This window comes from Spizellomyces punctatus (assembly GCF_000182565.1).
Source record: "Spizellomyces punctatus DAOM BR117 chromosome Unknown supercont1.8, whole genome shotgun sequence".
In the NCBI taxonomy this organism is placed as follows: Eukaryota; Fungi; Chytridiomycota; class Chytridiomycetes; order Spizellomycetales; family Spizellomycetaceae; genus Spizellomyces; species Spizellomyces punctatus.
Genome location: NW_015971544.1, coordinates 1235686 through 1257527, shown reverse-complemented (window position 1 = coordinate 1257527; position 21842 = coordinate 1235686). Strand labels below are relative to the sequence as shown.

Below are 21842 nucleotides of genomic sequence, written 5' to 3'. Positions count from 1 at the left end.
GCAAATCCTGAATCTCTATTTCCGTCGCAGATGACCAAACTTCCAGTTTACCAACATTCAAAAATATCCGATTGGTCCATAAGCTATTTTTCTGCGGATATTTAGGTGTGGAGTGATTTGGATTTTGCATTTCTGAGGTTGTTTTGCTGGCGGTGGTGGTGTGCGGAGGTTTTTGGCGTGACGAGAAGGGATAATATTCGCTACCAGCCGGTATCTTCAACATTCTCTCCGCCGTCTACGAACATCTGCCTACCTGTTAGAAACGACAAAAAGGCAATGTCGTCATCATACCTGCCCCGTCCTCGCTCCTCCCTGCTTCCCCGAACCTCCAGTACGTCGTTCACTGTTCTCCAACCTCCGAACCAACGTCGTTCCCTTCACCGTCCGCGACAACATCCACCTCACCCTCACCCCCACCCGCATCCAGCCCACCAAGCACAAACTCCTGACCGAGATCCCCGAGCGCAAGATCGAGGAGATGTCGTTCGACCACCCCGACCTGGCACATCTAGTCACCCGCATTTTCGATCAAAAACGGTGTGCACTTTGAGCTGCCGACATTGTGACAGTGTAGTCTGTTCTAGGGGGATGAAAGCTATTTTATTGGGGGATTTGAGGGTGAGTTCTGTCTGTCATGCTCCCTTGGTCGTTCTGCCGGACTTTGGATGACCGTCAATTCTTGTCATTGGAAAAGGTTGAGCTGTATTCAACGGATACTCCACCATCAAAGTATGTCGACGCACTCCCTCATCCTTTTATGTAACAAAATTTCGAATCACTATACTCACAATGGTTTCTGTCCTGTAGCCGAGTCCAACTAGTAGACCACGATTACATGACTCGGAACTGCCGCTGCCGAATCCGAGATGTGGCCTGTTTGGGATGGTACGGTGATCATATCCACGTTTCCTCATTATACAGCAGACCGTTATAACGCTCTCCATTTACCCAACAGTGGCAATGTAATTGGATACCACGTAACTCAACCCTGCGATAAGTGCTTGGATTCATGCAACAATGGTCATTTCTGGATGTTCCTTTCAGAAGGGGTTACTAGCACGGATCGGATGGACCTTTCGGGTTAGTTCTTGATTTGAATGGGGATTTTTCAAACCGTACATCGTCCTTATCTCAGTATTATTGATAGGCACGAAGAACCTTGTGTGGGCGCAACTTCCTTGTGTGGAAATGGACGAGATGGGTATGGGAATTGGGATCGAGTACGAGCTGTTGTGTCGGTGAAGATTTTAGCATGATGGGGCAAATATACCCTTGTTGGATTTTAGGCGTTTGGATTGAGATTGTTACTATGATCGCCGTTTCTTTGGTCGCCGTGGCTGTCTTGTTACTGGTTGGATGTCGGTAGGACTGACGGACTGCCTATACAATAAATTGAAAAGCGTGCTACGGATATTGATTCGAAGGCCCCTCCCTATTGACGACCATGCCCCACTCCCCCTCCAAAAGTTGGCGAACTAATGAACTTTGAGGCGATAGAATTGGTGGAAGAAAGGAATAAACAAACAGGCTACGCCATTTTCTGAAAACAGCCCAATTGTTTACTACAACCCAAGCAGCTCGGTGTAATTCCTTGCGGGAACAAGAAAAGGGTATGTTTGCCAACCGCTACAAGTTGCATGATCAGTATGCGCACTTGTCGGCAGTGTTTTCAACCCAGCATTCAGGCCGTACGATCAAAGGAAAGACGCAACCTCCAAGTTGCCTTGCATCACGAGAGAGCGGCCTTTAAACCTTCCCATTGAAGGAAATGTGTTGGCTGCAGGAAAATAGCTTGTGCTTGCGCCGATCAAGGCAATTTTAGCTTTTTGAGTGCGCGCACGCGAGGCTTAGTCGCGCGGATCCTCGTGGTGGAGCCTTTCAACCTTTTGGCTGTGCAGCTTGTGCAGCACTTTCATCGATTTGCCTACGTTTGGGCATCAACCCTCCAAAATACAAAAAATGTGCGCAACAGAGATCACTGTAAAAAGCCACAAAAGCACTCAAAAGCCATCTTTTGGGGGCCTTTTCTCTTGTCTTTCACATAGGATTGAAGACTCAAAGCGTTTGGGTAAATTTGTGTAGCGGAGCATTTGCTACCTGACAACCAAATGCATGTAGAAAGAAGCAAGAATTTGGGAGATCCTGGGGTACATTGGTCGTGCCTTCACAAATGTAACCACAAGGTGCATGCTTCGCCCGTAGCCATTTTTCGTGCATTTGTTTATCACTCGCTTACACGGGACAACACGCATGATTCGTGATCCACCAAACAAGTACACAGAAAACTTTACACACTTTTCAACATGAAGGCTTGAATTAAAAGGCGCGAAAAGATACTGTCCAAGGAAAAGGGATAAAAACGCAGTGGTTGCAAGCCCATCCTCTGTCGCATCCCACATCGCATTGGGTCTAGTCTCATTCACTCCGCGACGCACCTCATACTCAGAACTCAACATGAAGCTTACAACCATTCTTCCTCTCGTCGCCCTTGCTGCCACTGCCGCCAGTGCTGCTCCTACTGAACCTACACCTGACCCCAACCAGGTCTACGTTAAGGGCGTCAGCTACAATGGCTCTGGATGTCCCATATCTCCTCCTTCCGCTCAAGTCGTCTTGGCCGGTAAGGAGCAAGCGGAGTCGAAAAATGGTCATATCTGCAGTTCAAGCTAATAACAAATTTCCTATCTTTCTTTAGATGACAAAAAGTCCTTCACTGTTCTCTTTGATAAATTCATCGCGTCCGCTGGCCCGGGCATCCCCAGAACTGAGAACCGCAAGAACTGCCAGTTGACCGTCCAACTTCATATTCCTGGTGGATGGCAATATTCGATTGCCTCTGCGGACTTCCGTGGTTGGGCCGAGCTTGACAAGGATGTCACCGGTCGTCAGCAATCCATCTACTACTTCCAGGGAGATGGCCGCACCGTATGTAGCATATCGATTCATAATATTCCCACATCAAGCTCAATCCTTTGTTCCCTTAGACTACGACGGAAATGAGTGTGAACGGTCCCATCGCTAAAAACTACGCCATTCGTGATGAGATTGACTTTACATCCCAGTCTTGGTCCCCTTGCGGCGAAGATCGTCCGGTAAACATCAACACCAGCATCTTCGTATCGAACACCAAGAACCCCAAAGCTGGAGGTGTCCTCACCACTGACTCTGTGTACGTATCCTCATCCGGCAGCTTCATATTTAGTCTTCTTCTCCATCTCTTACATTGCCATCTATCATGTAGAGACGGCAAGATCGTTCAAAAGTACCAGTTCCAATGGAAAAAATGCCCCCAGGCAAAGGCTTAAGTGTTTGATCGCCGAGTCAAGTAGCGTCGCTGCTGTCACTTCTATGCATCATGAATACATAAGATATCCAACCAAGTCTCGACTTGATTTTAAAATTCCCCATAAAGTTTGCGCTATTCCTTCAGTATGACCACCTTTGATGCAGCTTTCGAAATTTGTATCCAATTCCACCATTTTGTGGAAGTTGCCAAAATCGTAAGCAAACTCCGCTGAGGTGGCTTGTACGCGACGATCTAGCAGACGCGTTCTCCAAGTGTCCTGGAAGTGTGTTCTCGAGCACACCGAATGACAACATGATAACAGCAGGACGAATATCCCAATCCGGTGCTGCCGGCAACACAACAATTCATCCCGCCATCGTCACGTTTGGTTCGGACAAATCAGTCGAAGATGCAGTCAATCCTACCCAAAACCCACATCCACCTTCATTGCCAGGAAAACAAAGAGAGTACATCCCCACTCCCAGCAGGCATGACAGGAGGTTACAATTTGGGATTGACTGTGCTGAGCTGGTACATTTCACTCATTGGTGAGGCACTCACTACAAGCACAGACCATGCATGTATTGTCCAGGAAAACCATGCTCATCGAGATGCTATGATGCTAGGGAACCGGGAGGCGAGCATGTCAAGCATCTCGTAGTCAAAAATGTGGTCATGAAAACGCAGAAAATAAAGTACAAGCTCCCACAAACGCGATACTTTTCTATGGAGTTTCCGGAAACAGTGACCTTGAGTGCGGGAATGAATTGGACAGTGCCGATTACATTTAGACCTGTAGCCAAGGTGAATTCACCTTTGAATCAGCGCTTAGCGTAGCCCGTGGCATTTAGCTAACGTTTGAATCAGGAAAACTACCACGACGTAATTGAATTCACGACCTCATTCGGCAAGTTTTACGTCCCTGTCAAAGCAACCCTGCCGGAGCATGTCCTAGAATTTCCCGAAACGGTGGATTTTACATTGTGCCCAGTGCGCGAGACAGCCAAAAAGACGTTTTCTTTGAAAAACGTGGGGGAGCTGGCAAGCCATTTTGAGTGGGCAATACAGAAACCCTTTGCGATTTCGCCGCGAACTGGCTCGTTAACACCCGGTTCGAGTTTGACTGTTACCATGGACTTTAAACCAGAGGTATTGACCCTTGTAGATATCTTATTATATGAACGCTGAATAAGATGATCGTCCATGCCCCACCCAAACCTTTAGGATGCATCAGTCTTTGGTGCCACGGCCGTCTGCACATTCGGGGACCGTCAGCATTGGGAAAAATCAAAAGTTCAACAATCAATGACCGTTTACGGTCTCGGCAAGTTCTCTTTTCTTGCCATTGAGGGTAATCAAAAGATATTTGACTTTGGGGACGTATTCGTTGGACGAAGTGTGGAGAAGAAGTTTGTTTTGCAAAATCTCTCAGCGGTGCGCTCAACATGCCAGTTCACAAATGCGGTGATTTGCAGCTCAACATTTGATGCTTTACCCGACGCAGGTGCACGCAAATTTCAGAATTAAACAGCCAGAAAGCGATACCGATCCCTACTTTGAGTTCTCTACTCTGAGTGGAACTGTTCCCAGCGGTCAAAGTATGGATATTACGGTGCGTCCAGACGAGCAGAGTTCAATCCTGCTTTATGAGGACCTTATACATTGAAATATTTTTTTTAGATCATCTATACCCCTGTCGCTGCTGGGATGCAGTCCACTGATTACTACGACATCACTACTCTGTCTGGTAACACCATTCGTATCACCTGCTCTGGTCGAGGGATAGGTATGGCTACGCAAAAAGTCAAGGACGGGGATGCTTGATATTGATTCTCTATATTTTTCAGGCCCAAAAGTCACCCTTAATACCAACGTAGTGAACTTTAACGATGTTCCGGCAGCAACAACTGCTACCAGAGCACTCTTTCTGCAAAACCACTCCCCCATTACTGCATTCTACCAGGTGAGTTCATGCATCCTGTTGCTTTTTAGTCAAAAACACCGATAAGCGTCATGTTAAATTGAGCGCGAATGATAGTTCCTCACCGAAGCCAACGGTATTTTTCGAATCGACAAACCTTGGGGCAGCATTGGACCTCACTCTTCAGTCGCACTCACTGTAAAGTTCACACCCTTTGAACCTATCAACTATTATCGACGAGTGTACTGTCTGGTGGAGCATCATGATGGGCTGGTGAGACCAATAGAGAGAGTACAAGACGTAACAAATGAAGGCTAATGAGAGCGTGCTTTGACAGATTTTGGATATTCTGGGAACATGCTACAACGATAAACGAAGACCCGCAACATTTCATCAAAAGCACATTGAGAATTACCAGATACGGAAGAAAAATGGCTTGTGGAGTTTTGGTCCAGAGCAGCTTGAAGAGGTATATTCTCATCAAAAGAGGCTGTAGGGATTGGGAAAGTCAGCAACCTTAACCCTCCTTCTGGTGTAGATGCTCAAAAATGGAACAATAACGTGCAATCAAGGAGTTCTCTCCTGGGTAGACCCTGGGCAGGCCAATATGCATAGTACGCATAACCTTCTATGCATCAAGCATAGCAAACGTCTAATCTTAAAATTACGGTTGCAGTAACCAAAAACACTGTCGATTCCACGTACGAAGACTGTAAAGTAGCTAGCGAATACTTTTACGAAAACACGGGCGACTCGGAAGCGGTTACCCTAGTGGACACCCATATTGACTTTGGGTCATGCTCTCGGTACCGAGTAATTGACTGCCAATACATCCGCATTGCCAATAATACAAAGGGAAAGATGTCTTGCGTTTGGATTGTCCCAGGGGAGAATAGTGGGTAATGATATTCAAACGTCACCATCGTCGTTCTTGCAGGGTTGTCATTAATTCGTGATTTTTTGTAGGGAGGAGCCGGTGTTCACCGTTACGCCAGTAGTAGCAGATATCCTTCCTAAAAGCACTACTGACTTTCGTGTAAACTTTCGGCCTACAATTGATAATTCCATCTATGGAGCCCAGCTGGAGTGCTTTGTTTACTTCAAGAGCATGAGGAACTTTCGGCTGGTGAACCAAGATACATTCACTCCTCCCTGGTGCCTTACGCCAATGGTTACAGGGTAGGTAACGGATGCTTTCATCCAATCTTGATGTACAGGAGATGCGGAACGTGGAATAACATCATACGGATAGCAACACCTTTTCTCCAGAGCAGGACACCTTTATCCCCAAAATCGACTTTGGGGCGACCCGTCTGGACTTCCCCTCCTGTCACGTTGACAAATCCGTTTATCGCACGGTTCGGGTTTCCAATACCGGAGACACTCCCGTGCATTTTGCTATTCTTGATGGCGGATTGACGGGCATTGGCGGTGGAACGGCACTCGCAAGCTTGGGTGGTGCGGCATTTACGGTCAAACCACGCTTGGGACTCCTCAAAAAGAATGAATCTCGGTTGCTTGTCTTTAGATTTTCTCCGAGTGAGCAGAGAGTTTACGAGCAAGCACTCAAATGCTCATTCAACAGCTCAGCGGCTAATAGCTATGTAGGTAGGCTGGGGATGCAATGCTCACTGGCCGACTACCACGCACATATACCAAGCTCTCTTTTGTTGTTATTTAGGACCTTCAAATGCGAGGTGTTGGATATTTTCCTCATCTCACCTTGGGGACGCAAAACACGCTCTGTTTCAAGCCCACCTGTATCGGTGCGGTTGCCAAGCGCACCTTCCCCGCCAGAAATACATCACGAATTACTGTGAATTTTGAGGTACTTGAGCAGTTTTGGCGTACCTAAATCACCTATCTCACAATGCCGCCCTGCGGGACGTACACAGTGGAGAATCCCTCGGCAGTATTCTTCCATTATCTCAATAGAGCCGACGAGTGGCAAACTGGCCTCCAACAGTGCAATGGACCTCGTCTGCACTTTTGCACCAAACGTAGCAAGAAACTGGGTAATTAAACTACCTTGCTACTATCACCATGAGTTGAGAGGTAAGCGAGTGTTTCTCTAACCCGGATCGCTTACAATCTCATTGACCTGCTCTCAGAGCCTGGCGTTGCGTATGATCATCAATGGTCGCCAGACTTTAGTCAACGTCGCACCACGTTTTCAGTAGTCGGTCAGGGTACATACGGAAAGATTGTGGCCCAACCAGAGGTATTAGACTTGAGCGCCGTCCTAGTGCATTCTCTCGTCGAACGGGAGATGATTCTGCACAATCCGACGGAATGTGACGTGGTTTACCATCTGGAGCTCACGAGACAAAGGGAGTCTAAAACCGATACCGACGACGGAAAGGAAGGTGATGAGATGGGTAACGAGGAAGAAGGGGAGCCAGTTCCTAATAACGTAAATGATTCTGGGCTTGAAATTGTCCAAAAGTCAAAGATCTTGCCTGCGCGCTCACATCAGGCGCTGCGAGTGAGGGTTCGGCTTTCCGAACAAGTCCCTTATCGCTACAGAGTTTACTATACTTTGGAGCCACAGTCATTACACTCCTCACCAAGTCTCCTTTCGCTTGCGACCGAGTCGCAGAGACAGCACTTGTGTGACGTACTAGCTGTTGGTGTCCATCCTTTGATCCAAGTCACGGATATCCGCTGCGAAGGGTTTTCTAAATCCCTCTTGTGGCAACTTTTTTCCCTCCACCGCTTCAACAATCTCCTCAGTGCCGTTGACCCGCCTCAAATATCGTCTCTAGTACAAGAAGATAACTCCTTCCCAACTGACTCAAAATCAGAGTACTCCACGCCAGACCAAAAGACCGAGTCTGACATTCTTTCGACAGACTTTGATTTCGGCGCAACTCCCGTTGGCTGCCAGCCTACAGTTTACCACCTCAACCTGCGGAATTCAGGCGTTGTGCCCGTTGAATGGGTTTTTTACTTCCCAAATGACCTGGAGATTGAGATTGAACACTGGGCAGATCCCGGAGATTACACCGACGAGCAATTGCATCACAACTTGATCATCGACAATGAATTGTTTACGATCAGTCCTAAAGCCGGTTGGCTAGATCCTAACGAGGCGGTGCACGTAACCATGACCTACAGCCATGAATTTGCCGGATTGCACAAGTTGCCCGTAATGTTCAAGCTGAAGAATGGAACAACTCAATCGAGCAAGGAAGTCATGATCAACTTTGTGGGATATTCTGTACCGCCGGCAAAAAAGTGTTTGCATTTTCATTCATCGGAACATACGTTCCAGCCTGTATCGATTGGAACACTGGAACCTCCTGTACAAGTATGTTAGTTTTGCTGTTGGTTATAGCTGCACAGTAATGCTAACTGCTTTGTCTCATCCATTTTCAGACCTACCAATTGATGAACCGCGGTGCCGTGTCGCTCGAATATACGCTAGATCTCTCACCACTCGAACATGTATGTTACCCATGGCTATTCTTTCGTTGACGAAAGTTACAAATTCCGCATATATTCAACAGTTGAAAGAAGAAAACTTCAATGTGGAAATCCTTCAATGTAGAAAACGAAGGGGCACCATCGCTCCAGGTCATATAGAACATATCGACTGGGTGTTCCGGCCGCTAGAGATCAAAGAATATGAGGTGAGGCAGCATGATAGTGATTCTGACTTGTCTGTTTCCAAGCATTGGGCTTATCACATCTGCAGGTCGAGATACCCATCACTGTTGCCGATGGCAAAAGTCGAAGCATCACCTTCCGTGGTCAAGGCGTGCAGGAGATGGTAGGTGTTTCTCATCAGTAATCATTTCTGGAGCCCTTCACAAATATCTTAATTCTTGATAGGTTGATCTGGAGGCAGATGAACGACAAGATTCAAAGGCATATTCCGATCCCATTCCATCGGTGCAGGAGCTTGACATGCCAAGACAAATGGCACTTCTATCACGAGTAGGTGATGGTGCACTTTTGGTAGAAGACCACCATAGCCTGATATGTCTCTGCAGGAACGTATCAATTTTGGCCATATTCCTTTGAACGCCACTGTCCGAGAGCTTGTCATTATCAGCAACACTGAGAAAGAGGCAGATGTATCTTTCAATTGGATCATACCAAGCTCTCTGGCTGAAAGTGAGTGGACTTGCAACGGATGGATTTGTCATGAAGCAACCTATTCATTCTTTCTTTCGTGTTAGTCCTTAAAATCAGTCCGCCGTCGGGATTACTTGCGCCTGGCGAATCGAGGGTATGCAGGCTCTCCTTTACGCCGACGAACGAACCACGTGTGTACGAAACGGACGTTATCTGTGAAATCATGAATGATACAGAGCTAGCTGCTTACAATGAGGCCAAAGATGTGATCGATACGGCCAGACGGGAAGGCAGACCCTTGAGTATCGCTATTCAGACGGCTGCACCAGCACTCCGAAGAGACTCGACTAGGATGTCGGTCGCGGCAGGTGGAAGCCAGCATGATTTAACCAAGATGAAGTATAGGACTCTGCCGCCCATTACACCGCCGAAAACTCCATCCGGAACTCTCAGTGGTCGAGTCTCGGAGACGGAGGCCCCAACGAAGGAGGGACGACCCATTTCGGCGCTCTCCAGTAAGTTGACGACTTTTTTTGCCATACTCTTGATGCTTACCCGTCCCTACTCCAGATACCAGCGACATTAGCCTATTCCCCGGTTTAGCACCAGCCCCGGAACCGTTCCATCTTTTCCTTGCTATTATTGGTCGATCACATCCGGTAGAAGAATGTCGCCGCCTCTACACGGGCTATGATAATTTCTTCCACGAGAGGAAACCCGATCACGAAACAGCGCCCATCGAGAGTCAGGTAACTGATCAAAAAGACCTGCCTATTGCAGTGCAGACAATATCAGCTAAACATCGCTTATATTACCTAAACAGACCTTCAGTTCCCCATCCGCGCGAGTACTCTTGACTGGAATCCTCACTTCCCTCTTGGACGATGTGTTCCAAGATCAGGACATACAGATCCTTCCCGAGAAAATGCGACATGAGCCTCTGCCATATTATGTGCAGATCGCAACATCGCGGCCCATGAACGGCATTGTACTGGATGAGTCCCATGCTGCTGACAATAGAGTGCATGAACACGTTCAGTTCGACTCAGTAGACGGTGTCATCGGCATGGAACAAAACGACCCCACTAACGAATTGAACAAGGAGTTGGGTGAGACGATATTGAGGTATAGTTTTGTGTATACTTTGTCAATTACCATAATTTCGGGAGTTCAAGCTCAAAACCCTTCACTTGAACAGTACGTCAGAATTCCAAAACATGGTTGAAACTGTCCTCGAAGGGACTATTTTCAACCTCATGCAAGAAGCGAATCTCGACGAATTCGATATGACGAAACATCAGATGGCTATTATGCGATAAACAAAAGAAAAGACAATGGCATTGACTGCTCCAAGCTTGTATCTATATAATACCGACCGCGTCCGAGATGGGGCGGCGGGTGGTCGGTGAATGTATGCACTATTGTAATTCAACAGTTGGATTCTGTCCGGTTAGGCTACGCAATTTTTAAAAGGTGTAAGGCATCGACTACATTCGGCGAGGTATTATGTAAAGCCAACGGTAGCAAATACGCCGTGCGATAGAATAGTTTCAATTTCATCTATTTTTGATCAGCCGATCTTGATGCTCTCCTTTTGGCCATCCAAGAACAACTTCCTCTTCACCGCAGTCTTGATTATTGGCCCCACGCACGCCATCCCAAACAGTATGGTTAATACCGCTGATTTCACCAAGTCTAGGAAAGAAAATCGTCCATACACTCCAAATCCGAGTACCACCAACGCTTCCAGGCCGTGTAGCACTAGCACACCCATTATGACGTTCTCAAATATTTGTTTCCCTCCTAGTTCGTTTCGATAAAACTCTGCAACTGGTGGAAGGGGCGCAAAGGCACCGCCCAGACCCACCGTCCAAAGTGCGGCCGCACCTGTGAGAATTTGAGCAGGAGGGTAAAAGTCAAGTCGAGGCGTGCTTCCCGGTGCAACGTATTTCTTGTCAACAACCTGTTGATTCCAGGAGACAAACCATCAATATGTGTAAACTTTTGTAATGACTTTACATCTCTTACCAATCCCAAACCCGTTCGCGCCTCCTTCGCCAATGTCAAAAACTTATCCTTGACGGCCTCCTTTGTTGCAACCGGTTTATCAAACGCTACCCGCACCTCCTTTTGCGCAAGCTCGCCTTCCATGTTTTTGTCGACATATTTCAATGTAAAACCCGCAGAATCAATGTCTGACACTTTGGTTTGAAGCGCATTCTTTGAGTTGGCAAAGTATTGAGCGCAAACGACTAAATCGTCGTGTCTCGCATTGATATAAGTCAGCAGCTCCTCCTCGAAAGGTGCGATGGGGTCCTTTCCTTGATTCTTGCGGTTGCGGACGGACATTTGGGAGATGGGTGGGAATGTAAATGAGCTCGCCAGATGATCGTTGCAGAGGCCACGCCATTTTCCTTGAGGCTCAGCCCCATACGTAAGCAGGTGACTAACGGGCGGAAGGAAGCCCAATGACTTGCATGCTGGATGACCTCCATTTGCCAGCTAACTGTTTGGCGTTAGAGTCAAACTACCAAAGCCATCCGTTGGCCATTTGTTGTTTTTACAGCGAGGTCAAAATGACCAACGCCAAGCCTCACCTTCTTGCCAAACCTGGCGAAGAGGACGTTGAAGAAATAGCCGATGCCTCTGATATCTTTGAACCACCTCCTCCTGGGACACCACCACCGACAGACCATTTACTGGACTATGACTCTGCCAGTCCGAACCTCCAAACCATTTCTTCGCAAAGCTCCATATCCCTCCCTGAAAGATCTACACGTTCCGGTGTCCATATGGTTGCCATCGACAATTCTCCTCTATCAGACGAGGCATTCGATTGGGCTTGCAGGACATTAGCCAAAGACGGGGATGAAATAGTTTTGGTCAATGTGGTGAAAGACGATGGATATGTGAAAATGCTGAGTGGTAAGCGATCAGGGCACAGAGTTACTTCATCGTGCAAAACATATTGGAAGTATATCCTCCTTACACGCTGATGCAGAGGATTATGAAAAGGGGACACACAACTTGGAGAATATGTTAGAACAAATGGTCTGCAGCTGGCGTTTCTGGCATTCCAAGCTATATGTATACCAATTCGTCAGTGCTCAAAATGTAGGGAACAGAGATGCGCAAGACGTTCCGTCGCAGACTGGAGGCGTTTCCAGTCAAGGTAAATCTTTGTAAACCTAACGCTGTATCGTATTGTTGGAAGACTTGTAATCACTTGGACTTTGAACGTAGAACATCCGCCTCTCTGTTCACGTCAAACTGTCGGATTCGCCAAAGACAACCATCTGCGAGCTGGTAGTCGTAACATCTGTCATAGGAAAAGAGGTACTACATTCACGGCAGACATTCTAATTACCTTAGGCATCGGAACTCGCTGTGGACACTCTCGTTCTGGGGTCGCATGGTGTATCTCCTCTCAAGCAGTACGTTCGCTTTCAAAAGTAGGCATGCATATTGGCATATCATTTGATTGTCATCTCTGCAAAAAGTCTTTTGCTGGGTAGCACTTCTGCATATTGCATGCGTCATGCCGCAATGCCGGTTGTCATTGTACGACACAAAACTACAGCACCTGCACAGCTGGACAAGGATCACCATGCTAAGCACCGGTGGAGTTTATTGGGAAGGCATCGAGACGGATCGGCGCGTAAGGCAGAGGGACATGGGGACCTGCCCCCTGCAGTAGAATAGTTTTGCGCAGTCAGCTACAAGGAGTGAATTGCTCAAGTCGTCGTTAGTCTAGCTATTTGTTGTTTTGCAATGAAAACAGACGGACATTAAGCTCCGGTCCTTGCGAACAAAGAGTCATGCAGACGATGCGAGGTTGACGATGCCATGCTGCACAGTATCATGCGTGTTGTCTGGTGATTATAGCAGTCGTTTCTGTGAAGGTTTAAACGGTGCGGGAGTCATCATACCCAATGTCGCACGTTTCTTACCACATTTTTAAGAGCAAACGTAAGATGGCAAGAGGAATATGATTTGCTGTGTCCGTTTCCAGTGTGCATATCAAACCCATCTTAAGTCTGTGACAACCAACCGTATCCTTCCCTGGTGACATTCAACAATGAAAACCATATTGTCCAAAAGATATCAACGGACATGACTCTACAAAGGTATATTTCACTCAACAAACAAATGAAGAAAAAACTGTGCACAATTTCAAAAGGAGGATAAATGCCTTCCGCGACGTCTACTCTAGTGAAATGACAAACTGCGCAATATATAAATTCCAAATGGTCCTATTTCACACTGCCTACGGTTCATTATTGTTTCCTGCATTAAATCCCAGTTCCCAAAGAAAACGATGCAATATTGTCATTTCCGGCCGTGACTTCAGCGCTGACGACGGCGGATCCGGGAGGAGCGAGAGAGGGAGGAGTTGCGTCACCCACGATCACCTCATTAGCCTGTTCGGCGGGAATATTATCGTTTCCGTTCGTGGTTTGAACGGGCACAACCGGAGGAGTCGGAGGCGGAGGCGGCGTCGTCAGCACGTCTTGACGCCTAAGGACTGAAAGGACATGAACAGGGTTTTCTTGAACATTTCGCGACTACGCGCAACTTACGCAAATGAGCAGGAGAAACAACGTCTACAGGAACAGGTGCGGCTGCAACACCCAAAGCGATGCAGACAAGCACCACATTGATGGCAATAAACGACTTGCTAGACATGGTGAATAATGATTGGGATGATGCAGCGTTTAAAAATACTCAAATACAGGCTGCGCAGCCGTTGATGATCTTCGTTGATGGATGGAGGAGGGAAGTGTGGAGCGGGTTGGCCCTTTTTAAATAACGCTTTGGATGGGATGGGATACTCTCCATGTGGCGAATTCTTTTCAAAGAACTTTTGTTGTCGGACATGACAACTTCTGCAAAAAAAAGGACGTAATTTCCTGTTAAAAGCCCTTCCCAACCATCGTAATTTGGACATAACCCCCTTGGATTATTACCCCCAGTTGACAACACACACGCGACACGCGCTCTGGTCTTTTAGCACGGGCAAACCGCCAGCGCAAACGCCATGATCCCTTTTTTTTTATCTCCTTCAAGTTGCGGTCGTTTGCCCAACTTTAAATTGTGACATTTTTCCAAGCTGTCCTTGTTTTGGTTTGCCTGCATCGTTTTGCGCAATACACAGTACAAGTATATGCTTCTACGTAAAATTACGTCTTGTCAAGTCCCTTTTCTATCCTCCGCAACAGTGTTTTCTCCCATTCGACCTTGACTTTTCTATACAATAACATGGCGACCCTCGCATCCTCGACAGAAGAATGTTCGCCACTCTGAATCTGCAAACCCAGCAAGTCTTTGGCTAATCTTCTCAGCGCAGGTGCCCTGTTCTTGGCCATTGCACGAAAGGGCTTGTATAATGACGTATCTCGTACGAGTCGATGTGGGTGATCCAGAAGCAGTGCCTGAAAATCATTCTTTAGAGCATGTCCAACGACAATGCGGTCCTTTATCAAATCCGCCACTTCCTTTTGCACTTGTTTAAAAGAAATGGCTGCGCATATCCGAGTTAGAGTTCGACATAATCAAATCATGAAACAACTGGAGAATTACCGTTTTTTAACAATTCGGGTGTAATGCCGCTAACCCACGTTCTGTAATCGGTCACCTCCTCCTGCGGCAGCACATATTTATCCAGTAACGTATGCCCATGGAAATTAACCAAACTAACTCTAGCCAAAACAGACTGTGTTCCGTCTTCGCCAACTCCCACCATTTCACAATCCATAGCAATGTATTTGCCAACCTTGGTTTTCGCTCGCTCCGAAACATCCATTCCATCCAGCAAATCAAGTGGTTTCTTCACCGTAGCGGTGGTTGTGACATACTCTGTAGTGACCGCCTGGGTATTTCGACCATCTTTGGTGGCAGTCACTCTGGATCTTTGAACCTGAACCTGCTCCACCTCCTCACCATCCGAAAGCGCGGATCCCGTTCCAGCAGTCAAAACAAGCTCTAATATTTTACGATCTCTGTCTCTTATTGATTTGAAAGTTGCCTCCTCTTCACCAAGACCACTCCCTTCGCGATCAAACTCCTCATACCATTCCTCAATAGATCGTTTCGGACCATCTTCTACAGGCGGGGCATTGCAGCACATATTGGTTGATGCCTTCCGTAGGACCACAGAGGAGTGGAGAGCGCCGCCAATTTCAAAATCTGAATCTTCCGTATCATCGTCTTGTGGAGGAGGAGAGGGCACCGGAGCGGCTCTGCTTAGTTTCTTCTTTGGTATGCCATTCTTGGTTCTCAGTTGAGACTGAGTGTCATCGACTTTGCTTCGCTTTGCCGCCTTGATAACCGGCTTGCCGTCCACAGTATCTTTCCGCTTCCTTCCCGCAACCAAGGAAACAGTGCTGTCAGCAGAAACTGTTTTAGAAGCACCGGTATTTGCCTTTCTGCTCGAGACTTTCGACTTGGTAGTGGGTCGGGTCGCATTCGGTTTAGAGGATTTACTAGGTTTGTTTATTTTCTGCAAAACCAGAGAATTGAGAAGGCAATCATCGAGAAATGCATAGAGGCAGTACGTACTGAGCATAGCTTTTTCCAATTTGCGGACACAGACGGACGACTCATTTTTGCTAAAGTCATGGTTGGGGAGAAGGAATGTGGGAAAATGCCTTGGGCTGTCAACACCCAAAAAGAATCAAGAAGTGGATTCAGCCAGAAATGAGGTTACAACCAGGCTGGAATACTTAACCACATTCTTTAAATGACTCACTCATCCGGATCGTCACGGCAACATGGGCCACGCCGGATCCTCTGTTTCGTCGTCGTCGTCATTTCGGCCTTGACTCTGCTGAAAGGAAGAGGTTTGGCGGACGGCTCGCGGCTCAAACGAGCACCACCGCCACAGTTTTTGAAAGCTGGAAAGTTGTTTGGTGTGCACATTGTGCCATGCTTAGTCTGGCTGTGAGAAAAAGTAGGGTGGGAGGTGCCTCGCTGGAATGTAGGCGACGATTGGTAAGGGCCTGCTGGTTTGCACACTGAGATAATGGATCAAGACAAGGTTATCGGAATTATTAACTCCACGCCTTTGAGTTTAGGTCTTTTATTCGCCTGTCTTCCACCACGTCCGCTTGGCATCAACGAATACCGCGACCGCACAGAATGAAGGCGAGCAAGGGTGGCTTTCGAAGGGAGTAACTGCAATCAAGAGCCAGATGGTCCGAGGCATAGGTGCAAAGAAAGGTTCATTGAGTGCGACATCACCCACATGGACGAACGCAATAGCCAGCGCCGAGACTCTAGTTCATCCAAAAGGCGGCTCCGTCATAAATCCACGCGAACTTCTTGGCCAGGACTTGAAGTTACTCACAGATAATATACGTCGTCTCCTTGGATCCGGACATCCCGTATTGACTACCATTAGCAATTACTACTTCCACGCTGGAGGAAAACATGTTCGACCGCTGATCGTTCTACTGATAGCCCAAGCTACAAGCATCGCACCAAAGCTGGGAGGGGCAGGCCAAGAAAATGTCAATAACCTACCAGTGGACCAACCGACAATTCCATCGAGGGAAATAACATTTGGGGCACATGTAGAGAGTAGAAATACATACACTGCCCCCGCCGCGGACTTGAGCATTCTTCCCACACAAAGGCGCCTTGCAGAGATCACTGAGATGATACATACCGCGTCCCTCCTACATGACGACGTCATTGATCTGGCCATGACACGAAGAGCACAATCCTCTGCGAATGCGGAATTCGGAAATAAAATGGCTATTTTAGCTGGGGACTTTTTACTAGCACGAGCATCTGTAGCATTGGCACGTTTACGAAATGTCGAGGTGGTGGAGCTCTTGGCAACTGTGATTTCAAATTTGGTTGAGGGCGAATTCATGCAATTGCGGAACTCTGCTTTGAATGAGGAGAAGGGCTGGTTGTATCACGCAAAAGGCATGTTGAAGGCGTCCGACAATGATACACTTAACGGAAAGTTTCAATACTATATCGAAAAGACTTACTTGAAGACGGCGAGTTTGATTGCAAAAAGTTGTCAAGCTGCGGCGGTATTAGGGGGCTGCCGACCGGAGATCGTCGATGCAGCATACAGTTATGGAAAGAATCTGGGACTTGCGTTTCAATTGGTCGATGACATGCTCGATTTTACGGTATCAGCGGACGAATTTGGCAAGCCAGTCAATGCGGATCTCAAATTGGGCCTAGCAACAGCACCAGTCTTGTACGCTGCAGAACAGTTTGAAGACCTTCATCCCTTGATTGAGCGTAATTTTGGAAACGAGGGGGACGTTGAAAAGGTATGAGAGTCCGTTTCTGTCAGATCGTCCTGAACCTGAGCTAATTTGTTGTGCGCTGTTGCACAGGCATTATCTTTGGTGTTGCAAAGCGATGGCCTTTCCCGAACACGAGCATTGGCCGAGTCGTACTGTCAACAAGCGATTGAGGCAATCTCAGCGCTACCACCTAGCAACGCTCAGACGGCCTTGATACAACTAACGGAAGCAGTTTTGACACGAAAGAAGTGAAACTGTCATATGTATTTTGGGACAATTTTTTAGAGGGTTGGGTGCATTTTATTATACTAATCGATGTGCAAGTAGCTAGGAAGTAGTCCTTTCGCTTTGGCAGGTTGCTGGAATGGGATTGGTGGGTTGGGGACATTCGATATACAATGGTTGCTTGGCTGCAACTTAACATGGCCAGGGCACGTTTATACGCATTCACAATGACAAATATATGTTTTATCGGACGCTTACAAACGGGCTACGGAGTCGCACATTATTCCTGTATCAACCCGAACTGTATAATTCCATGAAAAACAATTGACCCACACACCAACCCAACCTTGTTTATATCCTTTCTTTAAAAGAGCATGTTCTGCTGAGAAACCTGTCGCTGCTGCTGTTGCTGCTGCTGAGGTCTCGCAGCCCCACCAAAGGAGGGACCCAAATCCGCGAACGGATCCGGTTTAGATGCAACCTGAGCTTGTTGGTCCGGAGCCTGCTGGAAGCCACCAAATCCTCCCGAACCTAGACCTACGTCGAGCGCCCGTGGCACGGTGGCAGCCGAGGTGGTGAACATACCCGGTTGAGTAGCTCCGAAAGGCTATATGAATATGCATACGTTAATAATAGCCTCAGAAGAAGTACATAACGAAGCAGATATAGACTTACATTACTCGGCCTGGATCCGTACACATATGTCGGCTGCTGTTGCTGTTGTGGCAGCTGCTGCTGAGATGCAGAAAACGGGTTGTTCACATTGGAATATGCCTGCTGCGGCATCCCATTCATTCCCGGCCTTTGCATGCCTCCCATTCCCAAATTTTGCATGCCCATCATTTGAGGCTGGAACTGTTGGTGGCCAAACATTTGCTGCTGGTGCTGAGGGAACATTTGTTGTTGATGTTGGGGGAAACCGCCACCACCCGCCTGGTTGAAGTATTGCATTCCCATATTTGGGTTTTGGAAGCCCAGAGCAGGTTGATGAGGGTTGGGAGTATTAAAGAGGGACATGATCGATTCTTTTGCAGGAGCAGCTCGGGATGGTGCTTGGGCTTGGGCTTGGGGAGCTTGTGGCTGTTGAAAGGGTTCTGGGGCGCCAAAGAGGTCGGTTAGAGGGTTGGAAGGTTGCTGCAGTTGCTGTTGTTGCTGTGGAGCGACTTGCTGTTGGGGAGCACTGAACAAATCGCCTCCAAACCCTCCGAATGGATCATTTTGAGATTGGGATGGCTGTGAAGGTTGTTGCTGTTGTTGTTGCCCAGCTACCTGTTGTCTTTGTACCCTGTTTCCTCGGTTCGCAGATGTGGGCGGTTCAAGCACAAAGTTGGGATTGGCGGCTATAGATTCGTTTCTGGGTGGAAGGGCCGGCGGCTGAGCGCTTGCACTTATCTGTTGTGACATTCTCCTGTTCCTTGCATCTAGTAGCATGTTGGCGGCAGCATCCAACTGTCCATTGGTAGCTCTGAGGGCTTGAAGGTTCTCTTCCTCATTGTTGAAGCCCATGGCTTGAAGAGATATAAGAGCGGCTTGAACGGCGTTTCTCGCCTGGTTGTGAACGGTGTCACGTACTGACGACGGTCCCGGCGTACCCGACCTGCTTGCATTCTTAGATCCGCCAGCTGCACTGCTCTGTCCCCCGTCTCCTCTCTGCAGAGACACTATCAATTCGACGGCAGAGTCAATGTTGCCATTCGAACGCTTCAATGCCACAATGTTGCGGGCTTGGTCGTGGAATCCCATGCCAGCTAGGGTACGCAATTGGGCGGCATAGACAGTGGCATCTCTGGCGAGGTTGGCATCTTGGATACGAGCCTGGTAACGAAAAGGTTGTAGAAGTTTGAGAGACGGTTTTTATGTTCTTTCTCTTGACTGTTTGCTACGTACCGCTCCGCCAGGACTCTCAAACGTCCTTTTCTCGTACTTGTTGCGAATGTACATTTCCATGTCGTAATCACTGTGGGATGGTACAACCGGGCCTCCACCAGCAAGAAACCTTTCATTGGCTTTCTTATTTCCCCAGTCTCTCATGACCTGAATACGCAGCCGTGTCAGATACTTGGGCCATTCCTGGTACATTATGCAGCACCCACCTGAATCTGCTCAGGAGTCCATGAATCGAGGGTAACCGATTTGATTTTGGAGATGTGAGTACCCAGTTTTCGATGCAATCCTCCACAGCGGATGCCTGCACAAAACGACCAGTTGTACGGTGAGCAGAAAGTTGTGACATTACACAGTTCTCAAAGATTGGCCATACGTACATAGAAAGACTCCCAGGTTGGACGACGCCCAGCGGGGTCCTGCATTACATCGAAACCTTCCGTTAGTCGCTTCATTGCCATCTCAAAACGTTTGCTCCAGTACGACACGCTCATGTCGCGTTCATCCATCCTCCCCCCCAACCTCACCTCTTTCTCCACAGTCAGCACACGCCTGATTCTCGGGCAAAGCCAAAAGTTCTTGCAAGATTTTAACATTCTGCTCGTCACGCTTTTTCTTTTCACGTTCACTTAGACCACTCATCGTTGCAGTAGCTTAACGGGTATGAATGCACTTTGAGATTTCTATCAGCACGACCTGTTTCTCAACAGGAACACGCACGAGGAGGGCGGATTTATCGAAAAGCGATCTGTCAAAATAGGGTATACGCCACTAATAAGGAATGCCCTGATATTTGGGGCAGTGTGATGACAGTCATTGTTATTTTTAACTCCTGCTTTGACGCGAACAGAAATCATCGAACACTGTTTTTCGCCTTTGCACATTGACATGGCACCGTAAACAAGACTATTTATCTATTTAAAAAGTGATGATTCATTTGATTATCCTTAATACATGCATCCGCTTCTATTCCGCGTAGGCTGTCTTCCCATGATCAGATATTACGGCAATATGATCAAGATCTCGGAAATGTTCATTATAATCCAGCTGCATATGGGAGGCAATCTGAGCATATTTTACCTTTCGAAGAAACAAACCTTCAAACTTACGCAGTAACTATATCCATGCAAGATTGACAGGAGGGTGGTGTTGGTATATTCACTAAAACAATTTTACCTGCTAATTCACACTTACCCAACAACAAAGAGATCTGGTATGGCAAATCCAACATAGTCCGGACTAGTGGACACAGAAGATTCTTAAATTCAGTTTCCTTCTGCACACATGTCAATCGAGAAATTTGGTCATTAACGTACACATATTTGTTACTTCGATCGGTCTTCTTTAGCAGGAGGCTCACAACTCGAATGCTGGCAGGGTTATACTGCTTCAATCGTTCTATGAGTGCGACCATCGTTTTCCCTGTTAAGCCAAGAAAGCGACTGGTTAATGTCAGCCGCAGAGAGCTGTCACCTCTATTTCGTACCTGTATCCACAATGTCTTCAACTATCAATAGATCCTTCCCCTTAAAGGCCTGCATGTCCTCCTCAGATAGGGATATGGTGACGTTGCCGGTAGATTGATCATTCTCGTAGCTTTTCACCTTGATAAATTCCAGTCGAAGGGGGACTAAAATTTCATCACTATAATGCATATGGTAGCAAGAAAGGGAAAGAATGACGTACTGGATTCCCCTCGTCTATTCTTTTGCTTTTTGAGATCTTCCATCAAGTGAGCAAAAAATCCGTGCGCTCCCTGAAATAGAGTGATCGGCCTTGAGAAACCAAAGAATGGGATGGGACCAGACACAGACATATGTACCTTGAGGACGCAACAAGCTACCAAGGGATTTTCACACTCTGCAGCAATCATTTGAGCTAATTTCGAGACCCTGTCTCGAATGAGTCCGTAAGGTACAAGCACCCTCTGCAGATCTTTTTCATAGTGGGTTGGAAGCACAAAGTGCTATTTACACGCAATGAGCAACACTGATACATAAAAGAAATTCCACCAGTTTTGCATACCTCCAAATCATATCCGTCATCGTCCTTGATATCTATCCATTTCGCGGACTTCATCGTTATTGTCTTGCTGGTGAAGAAAATCAGGTAGACACAAAACGGAAGCAACATTGCGATTGAATCAGCACTTCTCGTAAGTGGCACAGCAATGTGG

General features: G+C 47.3%; 10 protein-coding genes across 10 annotated transcripts; 5 read left to right on the top strand and 5 right to left on the bottom strand.

Annotated features, from left to right (window-relative positions):
• The first annotated feature begins 138 nt into the window (after window positions 1-138).
• Window positions 139-1381, top strand: SPPG_05306 (uncharacterized protein). The gene is made up of 5 exons (XM_016753529.1): window positions 139-618; window positions 695-729; window positions 808-885; window positions 956-1080; window positions 1148-1381. Exons 1-5 carry the CDS (start codon window positions 277-279, stop codon window positions 1240-1242), a joined length of 675 nt encoding a protein of 224 aa, XP_016607974.1. The 5' UTR covers window positions 139-276; the 3' UTR covers window positions 1243-1381.
• A 943-nt stretch (window positions 1382-2324) lies between these two features.
• On the top strand, window positions 2325-3380 carry SPPG_05305 (uncharacterized protein). Its single transcript, XM_016753528.1, has 4 exons — window positions 2325-2620; window positions 2696-2925; window positions 2985-3169; window positions 3242-3380. Exons 1-4 carry the CDS (start codon window positions 2455-2457, stop codon window positions 3303-3305), a joined length of 645 nt encoding a protein of 214 aa, XP_016607973.1. The 5' UTR covers window positions 2325-2454; the 3' UTR covers window positions 3306-3380.
• Window positions 3381-3586: 206 nt separating this feature from the next.
• Window positions 3587-10820, top strand: SPPG_05304 (uncharacterized protein). The gene is made up of 25 exons (XM_016753527.1): window positions 3587-3834; window positions 3913-4090; window positions 4154-4435; window positions 4511-4720; window positions 4791-4898; window positions 4967-5072; window positions 5134-5249; window positions 5325-5480; window positions 5545-5676; window positions 5746-5821; window positions 5884-6106; window positions 6174-6386; window positions 6460-6811; window positions 6889-7035; window positions 7103-7262; window positions 7319-8517; window positions 8586-8654; window positions 8717-8839; window positions 8905-8979; window positions 9042-9146; window positions 9203-9326; window positions 9392-9802; window positions 9858-10036; window positions 10111-10412; window positions 10486-10820. The coding sequence occupies exons 1-25, from the start codon at window positions 3599-3601 to the stop codon at window positions 10604-10606; spliced, it is 5403 nt and encodes a 1800-aa protein (XP_016607972.1). The 5' UTR covers window positions 3587-3598; the 3' UTR covers window positions 10607-10820.
• Window positions 10568-11683, bottom strand: SPPG_05303 (uncharacterized protein). The gene is made up of 2 exons (XM_016753526.1): window positions 11316-11683; window positions 10568-11250 (listed from the first exon to the last, which is right to left on the bottom strand). The coding sequence occupies exons 1-2, from the start codon at window positions 11634-11636 to the stop codon at window positions 10858-10860; spliced, it is 714 nt and encodes a 237-aa protein (XP_016607971.1). The 5' UTR covers window positions 11637-11683; the 3' UTR covers window positions 10568-10857.
• An 83-nt stretch (window positions 11684-11766) lies between these two features.
• On the top strand, window positions 11767-13102 carry SPPG_05302 (uncharacterized protein). The gene is made up of 5 exons (XM_016753525.1): window positions 11767-12212; window positions 12289-12338; window positions 12406-12459; window positions 12531-12721; window positions 12788-13102. Exons 1-4 carry the CDS (start codon window positions 11864-11866, stop codon window positions 12648-12650), a joined length of 573 nt encoding a protein of 190 aa, XP_016607970.1. The 5' UTR covers window positions 11767-11863; the 3' UTR covers window positions 12651-12721; window positions 12788-13102.
• A 290-nt stretch (window positions 13103-13392) lies between these two features.
• On the bottom strand, window positions 13393-14248 carry SPPG_05301 (uncharacterized protein). The gene is made up of 2 exons (XM_016753524.1): window positions 13868-14248; window positions 13393-13812 (listed from the first exon to the last, which is right to left on the bottom strand). Exons 1-2 carry the CDS (start codon window positions 13971-13973, stop codon window positions 13580-13582), a joined length of 339 nt encoding a protein of 112 aa, XP_016607969.1. The 5' UTR covers window positions 13974-14248; the 3' UTR covers window positions 13393-13579.
• A 135-nt stretch (window positions 14249-14383) lies between these two features.
• On the bottom strand, window positions 14384-15921 carry SPPG_05300 (uncharacterized protein). Its single transcript, XM_016753523.1, has 3 exons — window positions 15846-15921; window positions 14868-15786; window positions 14384-14808 (listed from the first exon to the last, which is right to left on the bottom strand). The coding sequence occupies exons 1-3, from the start codon at window positions 15903-15905 to the stop codon at window positions 14468-14470; spliced, it is 1320 nt and encodes a 439-aa protein (XP_016607968.1). The 5' UTR covers window positions 15906-15921; the 3' UTR covers window positions 14384-14467.
• Window positions 15922-16066: 145 nt separating this feature from the next.
• Window positions 16067-18105, top strand: SPPG_05299 (trans-hexaprenyltranstransferase). The gene is made up of 3 exons (XM_016753522.1): window positions 16067-16277; window positions 16361-17581; window positions 17648-18105. Exons 1-3 carry the CDS (start codon window positions 16212-16214, stop codon window positions 17807-17809), a joined length of 1449 nt encoding a protein of 482 aa, XP_016607967.1. The 5' UTR covers window positions 16067-16211; the 3' UTR covers window positions 17810-18105.
• On the bottom strand, window positions 17998-20414 carry SPPG_05298 (uncharacterized protein). The gene is made up of 6 exons (XM_016753521.1): window positions 20194-20414; window positions 20047-20085; window positions 19876-19970; window positions 19670-19816; window positions 18458-19597; window positions 17998-18389 (listed from the first exon to the last, which is right to left on the bottom strand). Exons 1-6 carry the CDS (start codon window positions 20306-20308, stop codon window positions 18147-18149), a joined length of 1779 nt encoding a protein of 592 aa, XP_016607966.1. The 5' UTR covers window positions 20309-20414; the 3' UTR covers window positions 17998-18146.
• Window positions 20415-20555: 141 nt separating this feature from the next.
• SPPG_05297 (hypoxanthine phosphoribosyltransferase) lies at window positions 20556-21779 on the bottom strand. The gene is made up of 8 exons (XM_016753520.1): window positions 21692-21779; window positions 21489-21632; window positions 21353-21422; window positions 21153-21296; window positions 20983-21088; window positions 20861-20905; window positions 20776-20782; window positions 20556-20713 (listed from the first exon to the last, which is right to left on the bottom strand). Exons 1-8 carry the CDS (start codon window positions 21743-21745, stop codon window positions 20633-20635), a joined length of 651 nt encoding a protein of 216 aa, XP_016607965.1. The 5' UTR covers window positions 21746-21779; the 3' UTR covers window positions 20556-20632.
• Between the last annotated feature and the right edge of the window lie 63 nt (window positions 21780-21842).